At 38.6% G+C, this 8154-nt stretch overlaps 1 protein-coding gene across 1 annotated transcript; it reads right to left on the reverse strand.

The window, feature by feature from the left end:
- Nucleotides 1-292: 292 nt before the first annotated feature.
- Nucleotides 293-7692, reverse strand: FAM45A (family with sequence similarity 45, member A; the record flags this gene model as incomplete). The annotated part of the gene is made up of 8 exons (XM_009698100.1): nt 293-586; nt 1294-1388; nt 1965-2072; nt 3256-3356; nt 3708-3819; nt 4012-4160; nt 6144-6223; nt 7496-7692. Coding segments are annotated over 8 exons (1019 nt in total), but the record flags the coding sequence as incomplete, so codon positions are not given.
- Between the last annotated feature and the right edge of the window lie 462 nt (nt 7693-8154).

Raw genomic sequence — 8154 nt, forward strand, 5'->3', positions numbered from 1 at the left:
CTGTGCTGGTTTTACAGCCCGTGTGCTGCAGCCTGTGTTCCAGACCCCAGGAAGAGAGTTCAGAGCAAGAACAGAGCTGTCTGACATCTGGAACCTGCAGGACAAATGGCCACTATAATAACATCTGGCATAGCCTGGACACACAGGCCCATGCTACTCATGTTGTTATACAAAATACAGGAGCCATATATACAAAGTTACAGTTGGGGAAAGATAATGACACCAGGAATGTTCCCAAATATGCCTCCATATGTTCCCAGTCAAGCTCCAATACTCTGCATTCTATCACGGCAAATATGACATTCATTCTTATACCTTTAATTTTTCCATATAAAAATATCAGGTATACCTATCTGTATGGCAAATACAGTATTTTTTAACTGGTCCATAACACCGCAGTGCATCAAAATCAGATTCTGAGCATTTGTTCAGCAGCTGCTAAATGAAAAAGAAAGTTTTCTGTAGCTGGTGGAAATCGCTTTTGTCTCAGGGCCTCAGAGTTAAGGGTTGGTTTTTCATTGCCATCAGAAACTTCAGTAAGTGAGGCTAAAGTAGCTAAGATTTCTTTTGTCTTCAGAGAAATATCCTTGAAGAACAGAAAAACAAGCAACCGTGAATACAGTATTATGTTTTAATATACACTTACTAAAAAAAAACCCAAAACATCAATACAAACCAAAAAGAAAATAGTGATAAATAAATAGTTAATTTTAAATAAAGACCCCATTTATTTTAAGGCAAACTTGCAACAGCTCTTCAGTCTGTTCTTGTGCTATGTTGAATAACGGGAGCACAGTCACTCCACAGGCTCCTCTCGCTGGCCTAACTGAGCTCTTTGGACTAAGTTGCTCAGTTGTGGTACGTCTAATAATCTGTTAGATAGAGGAGGAAGTGGAAAAAAAACCAAAAACAACTCATCATTATAAGAATCAGGCTTTATAGCTGAGAAGCCATATCTCAGGAGGACTTTTTCAAAGGTATTGACAATATTAGTGACAAGGTATTAAGCAAAATACATGCTTTGTAGAATAAAACTGGGAAACTAAAATTACTGAGTGTCTTATAATCAATCAAATTTCTGAAGTTTCCTCAGCAATGTGGTTAACCAAGAAATAATATAAACCATGTATGTCATCCTTAAAAACCTGTATGAAAAATAAAAATGCCATTTGTAAAAGGGCAGAGGGTAGGAGATTGACCGATTCTCAGGGACAATCTTCCTCCTAGACCCTGTCTTCTGCCAAGATTTAGCAGTAAGAGTAATTTAATTAGACTTAAAAATAAAATGCTAACCTTAATGACTTGGCTGTCCGATTTATCTGGATCTTCTGCAGATTGAACAATTAGTTGTCCAATTTCTTTGTGAAGTTTTCCCATTGTCATTGCATCTGAGTAAGGAAAAAAAAAAAAAGACACGCATTCATGTAAAATGACCATTTCTGTGATATTTAGAAACGCGTATGAATAACAAGCCAAAACAAGGAGTTCTTTTCATGACTGCCATTTGAAATCTACAGGTAAGGCAGTAACTTGACATATCAACGGCCATGCCAGCACAGGCAAATCGTCTACCTCTAAAGTGGCCCTAATCAAATGACAAGGAGCAGCAAGATGACAAGCAAGATACAAGCTTTCCTTTCAAATAGTCCCCAGTCTCCACGTATTTAGTGCAATGTGTTTCTAAAGACTCGTGATACCTCTACATTCAGCTGAATGACTCTTCCATGTAATTGTCTAACATGGATGTTTTGAAATCTCAATTGTACATTTGTTGGAAGACAAAGCATGTCTTTCCAAATTCCAACTTTCAGCAATCTTCCAGGGTCTCAATAGAACTGAAAGACAGAAGCTTACATATTGACTTTTCAGAACCTGGATGGAAAAAGGATCAAGACTGCTTGACCTAAATACTATCAAATGTGGAATAAACAGTCTCTAAATTCAAAACGTAAAAAGCAACCAACCTTTTACTACAGGGGAAATAGTGATCTCACTATCTGCCAAATTCACATATACATCGTAGAGGTCTGGTCTACTGTTCACTTCAGAATCTGTAAATCCAGCAATGTAGCCTAGAGAGCAGAATTTTGGCAAGATTAGGGTCTTCATAAACAAAACCAAATCCAATATATTGCAGAAAATCACAGTCCTAAAGTCTGTTCTAAGAGTATTTGACGCAATACTCATTGTACCCGGGAGGTTGCTCTCTTGATATTATCAGTCCTTTAACAAGCACGTCCAGCAGAATGCTTCACTTCCGAGGAGCTTAAAAATCAACTTCTAAAATTGCTTCGAACATGGATGAACCACTAACACTACATGCAATATAAAAAGGCTATTAATTCGAAATTTTAAATTCTCTTCCTACCTTGCTACTAAAATTACACATTTGCAAGTGAAAAAGCCGCTGAACTTCCTCTTTAAAAGAATCTCCACTCTGGAGCCCCTGTCACTAAGTCAGTATTAGATTGGAACACAGGAGTAAAACCAGCGAATTTTCTTATTTATAGCATGCCAGGTGAGCAAACTTAGAGCAGCTTTTCCCTGTGGAAGATGTTTAGGGAGCTGAAACAAGCACTGTTGGTAATGCAGTAGAAATATTGAAGACGAGTAGTCTTCTTGCTCACTATTCTGTATAGAGAAGCCTCCTAATTGCCACACTATGTGTCACACCAACCTTTGCATAAACCAAGGGCCTCTTCCTGGATTATGCACTGAGTACTACACGTACACAGCAATGTGTCACACAGATCAAATTCCTACATAGCTGGTAAAGTCTACCTGTGATTAGGAGCCAGAGACCTCACTGGCAGCAGCCAGAATAAAAATTTGGAACTTCAGAGTTAGAAACTGGAAAAAAAGAAAAAAAAAAATCCTAAAAATCCAGTAACTAGCTATGTGTAGAAGTTGGGGGAAAAAGGTAACTTATCTAAAGTGAGCTGCTCCTGTACAACATTAAGACTTTCAACCCATCTGATCACAACATCAAAAAAGTCTCAAAGCTGCTTTGCATCTGTGATTAGGGATAGACTGATGTGGATCCACCCAGAAACACCAGATTAACTAGTTACCTTCTACTGTACTTGTTTAGTAGGTTTGCCTTTTCTAAAGAAAATGATGCTGTTTAACTTTGAACAACAGCATTAATAGCAAAGTAACCATTTCCCCCCCAAAAGAGCACTGCTGCAAGACCTTGCAGCAACAGAAACTGAAATTATATTTTCTTTATATTTTTGATTAATAAATTATCACTACCTGTGCAGGCTTTTAAGGCTTCCACTTCCTCCTCGTTTAGGTGCACATAAGAATGAAGAATTGACCAGTCTTGTCGATGCCACACTAAAGCAGGCAAAGTCCTAGGGAAATTAGATTGGTACTTGACACACAGTACATTATTACTTACACTAATTAAAGTTCCACAGTATGAAATGCATGTCATAAGAAAGAACTAGTATGACTAGGTCTCATTTGGCATGCATATACATGAACTACAGAGTTTTTTACTATCAATGCAGAGTTCATCACTCATTCTACAGTTAAATTTCTCTGAGTTGATGAACATATGGCTAAAGCCTTAAGAGGGATTTAGCAGGATTTCAATGAAGAAAGATTTTTTTTTACCTAAAATATGGGCATTTCTCTCAATGAAGGTTCAAAATTTGTTGGACTTCTGGGGGTGGGTGTGGAGGTAGGTATTGACAAAGTACCTGGTAAACTCCTGGATAGCTTCTATTCTAGGATGGTACACTACAATTCTCTTCTTTAACATCAGTGCTGTATATAAGATAACTGTTTCCATTCCAAACTGAGATACTATATCTAGAAAAGAGGGGAAAATTATTTTATAGAGGATATCCATGCCGATATTATAATTTGGTTTTTTGAAGAATCTTAATAGTAACAGCACAGATAATACTGGTAACACTATTTACTTGAAGCACACATGAAAACTGAGTTGTATTTTATATTGTACAAAGAAAATTAGAATAGAGACTTCTGGTATTAATTTACCTTTGATGGAACCAGCAAGATAAGCCTTTCGAGCATCAAAATCCTTGCTGAGGAAAGATCCATTTTCTTCACTTTGGCAGATCCCCTTTGTAAGGACTGCAATATAACTCTCCATCATTTTAACTGGACTTCCATGCTTCAAGTAGATTCTGTGTGAAAAGAGTAGTGTCTAGTATTTTGACTGCAATCAGTACCAGCAGATATATTAAAAAAAAATAAAATCACAGTATCACAAAAAACAATATTATTGGCAAGAATTCTTATTTTGGACACCTGGTTGAGGTTTTAAGTACTAAACTAGAAGTTTTTCAACATGCACACAAAAACATGTCTGTTTTTTAGGATAAAAAACAATCTTGTATTTTTATTTGAGTTTCCTATTTTATGAAAGGAGGTTGTAGCGAGCTGGGGGTCAGCCTCTTCTCTCAGGCAACCAGTGAGAGGACAAGAGGGCATAGTCTCAAGCTGTGCCAGGGGAGGTTCAGGCTAGACATGAGGAGGCATTTCTTCACAGAAGGGGTTGTTAGGCATTGGAATGGGCTGCCCAGGAAGGTGGTGGAGTCCCCATCCCTGGAGGTGTTTAAGAAAAGATTGGACATGGCACTTAGTGCCATGGTCTAGTTGACATGGTGGTGTTGGGGCAAATGTCGGACTTGATGATCCCAGAGGTCTCTTCCAACCAAACCAATTCTGTGATTCTGTGAAAGAACCAATATTTACCAACATAGAAACATAGCGCAAAGGTGTAAGCAGGTGTCCAGACCAAGGATCCTTTGGAGACTTGGAAGGTACCTGCTTGATGAAAAAGCAACAACTACAGTAACTCCTGTTATTATAGAATCATAGAATCATTATGGTTGGAAGAGACCTCAAAGATCATCAAGTCCAACCGTATACCCAATGCCACCATGTCCGCTAAACCCATTAAACCACTAAACTGTATTACATGCAGACAATGTGACTAGTTAGTTTTTCATTTTGTATCCAAGTATCATTAGACCTTCTTCTTTACTCTTTGTTAAATGATGAAAGAAAAATATAAACATACGTCCTTGATAATCATTAAAAAAAAATTAAAATCAAAAATCAAAAAACCACAAAACAACCACACACCAAAACCCATGCACTTTTAGCTGTCTCCAAGACAGCAAAGAGACACCATAACCTATTTTACAGGTTCAGAAATAGCACTGAAGCTCTCAACTATCTGTTTTTCCATATTAGCTATTGTACAAAGCTGCGTCACATTTGAAACTCAATTATTATATTTAGAGGAATCCATCCTGGATTGGAAAAGAAGTATTAGCTGATAAATCAGCATTCACGTGATCCACAGTGAATCGAAATATTTCATATATCAGTGAAAAAGAACAATCTCAGTTTTTCAGTACCCTGCAGAACAGGTAAGCCTGATGGCATTCCCAAGTCTGTGATACAATAACCTCACAATTGCATCCAATTAGCTGCAAAATCTCAGGGAATACTCTTGGTATCAAGAGCCGAGACCCAACTAATTTGGGAACTGAAGGAAAAACAAAGGAAGATGCAGACGGAGATCATGAGAATGGGGACATGGAGCAAAGTAAGTTGGACAAGGGAAGGAGAACATGTCAGTCTGGCTGGAAGAAGGGAGAAGACAGAGCCACAGACCTCGAGAGGCAGAGGGCTCTCATTTTCCTAGAGGAAAAGCAAAAACGTCCCTGGATGCTGTGCTTAGTTCAGAGGAGCTGCAAGAAGCATCCCTCTGCAACATCTCTACTACAGATGCAAGTTGTCCACCCCACACACGGTGACCTTTGACTACACAGCACTGACCTCTTCCCAAATGTTTATACTTTTAAAAAATATGTTCTCAGAGAAAATAAGTGTGTGGGTGGGTGGTGGTGACGCGTGTGTGGAGAAGACACATTAAAACCTACTCGTCACCTGACATTCACCCAACATTTATTGCATGAACTTAAGCTAAGCTCAAATCAAGGATTTTTATAAAAATCTGATTCACAGTTTGTAGGACTAAATTTCCAGCAGATTGTTAGACCAAATGCAAACACATCACAATGAAATCTAATCTTTTGCTTTAGCAAGATCTAAACATGCACACAGGAGTACCTCAAAACAGCTTTTATACAGACCTACACAATATCCTAGTGAAGGCTGCGTATTTCTCTGGGTTGAAGTCTTTGGCCATCAAAACAATGGAGAAGTGGGTCACCTGGGTAAGACACATGCACACAAAAATATACGCTTATTTGATTATTATGAACAGTCTTTTTCACATTATTGAACTTACTGCATACTCTGACAAGGCGTTTCAATCAAAAAAAAAAAAAAACAACAGTGAGCAGTACCAGCAGATCCAAGTTACTAACTGCAGAAAAGGCCTGGTTAACGGATTTCTGATGTGACTCACTTCCATTGAGTCAGCTCTAGTACATACATATCTTTTGCTTAATCTACTCTGTAAGAGTTGCTTTCCTTTCTCTCTCTTTAAAAGAGAAAAAGGCATTTTTCTTCCCCACAACAGGTAGGAAACTTCCAGAATTTGTTGCCATAGGAGGCTGTGGAGGCAGACAGCATCCACGTATTTAGAAGGAGACTGGAAAAAGATTCACAGACAGCAGGCCCAAAACCAGAAATACTCTAACTTCCTTTATCATACGATTGTGGGCTGGGACAGTATGAGGCTAAAAGTCTGCAGACAATGACCAGGCTCATGTGTCCTCCTTAAATAGCATCTCCCATTGCCACTGCTAGAGACAGCACTGGGACGCTTTTTTTTTTTGTGCGTTGGTTTGTTTGTTTGGTTGTTTTTTTTTTAACACCTTTAATTAAGGTTCACAGGAGATGTAAGCTTGGAGTGAGGAAAGGCAAGCAACATTCTGCTATGGGCATGCAAAATTACCACATTAACAATATAGCATGAAATATGAAAATTTAACAAACTTAACAGACAATTTAATGACCTTCATAACAGGGAAAGTATAGAAGAATCAAGCATATTTGCAGTCTTCTAGTTATCAATGCAGCAGAAAAGAAAGTACCTACATAACTCAACCTTTTCGGGAAAAAAAAAACCACAAACATCAAGTTCTATACAAACAAAATTTTGGACACTATGAAAGACCCTTTGTAGAGTTTTTTGATCAAAAAAAAAAAAAAAGAGAAAAAAATTACTGAACTTGAAATGCAAAGTAACTAGAAATAATGGCATGAAATAGCATTTACATTTTCATACAAAGACTCTAAATTGGGTAATAAGTATCTCAATCCCTCTGCAATTCCATCCAATATACGTCTTGGTGAAAAACAAAACGCATGGATTGGTTAGACAGTTGGGTAAGAGCTGCATCTGTCAGCACGTAAAACCTCGAATCCCTTCCCTTCCTCATAGCATATAACGGGAAAACACTGCTTAAACTGCCAGAGGAAGCTCTGCAGAAGTCTTCCCTGCATTCTGCTGAAAAAACAGTTGGCAAAGTCCTACCTTTTTCAAGGCTGCAGAATCTTGAACTTCCACAGTTGTGATGTAGAACCATGACCTTTTATACTGGCCAAATACAAACGTATGAAGCAATTTATTTTCATCTGTAAGGCAGCACTTTCGCAGCAACAGACTCCTCAGTTCAGCTGTTACAGACGGATAACACCAAACCCACAAAGCATCTCCGTTGGTGTCTTTTTCTATGGTGGAAAGATGTTCACTGTGAGAATGCCAAACAGCAGCAAGGAAGTAAATCGATGGGTTAATCAGGTTTGTTTCCTGGAATCAGATTAAAATTCCACCTTAGCCTGACCCTAGACATCCAGTTCTGCCCCTACAGTTTAGGGCAGCACTTGTGCTACAGGTTTCATTTTTTAAATGTTAATAAATATCCACTCTTGACCTGCTTCACGAGGTCAAAAAAAGCACCAGGAATTTGAATAGACAATCACATGAGCAAGCATTGACCAAAAAGCACTCAGATCAGCTTATTTATGATTTTCCCTCCTTTTCCTATTTCTGATTTCATAACAGAAATTTCAAGAAGCCGTGAATTTAAGACACTTTGGCCGAGCTGTGCAGGGTTTAGCTCTGTGACAGGCGCTCCCAGACGCCGGCCCCAAGGAGCAGGCACCCCTCGGCACAACCGCCGGCTGGCAACC

This window comes from Cariama cristata, unplaced genomic scaffold, assembly GCF_000690535.1.
Source record: "Cariama cristata isolate BGI_N322 unplaced genomic scaffold, ASM69053v1 scaffold5294, whole genome shotgun sequence".
In the NCBI taxonomy this organism is placed as follows: domain Eukaryota; kingdom Metazoa; phylum Chordata; class Aves; order Cariamiformes; family Cariamidae; genus Cariama; species Cariama cristata.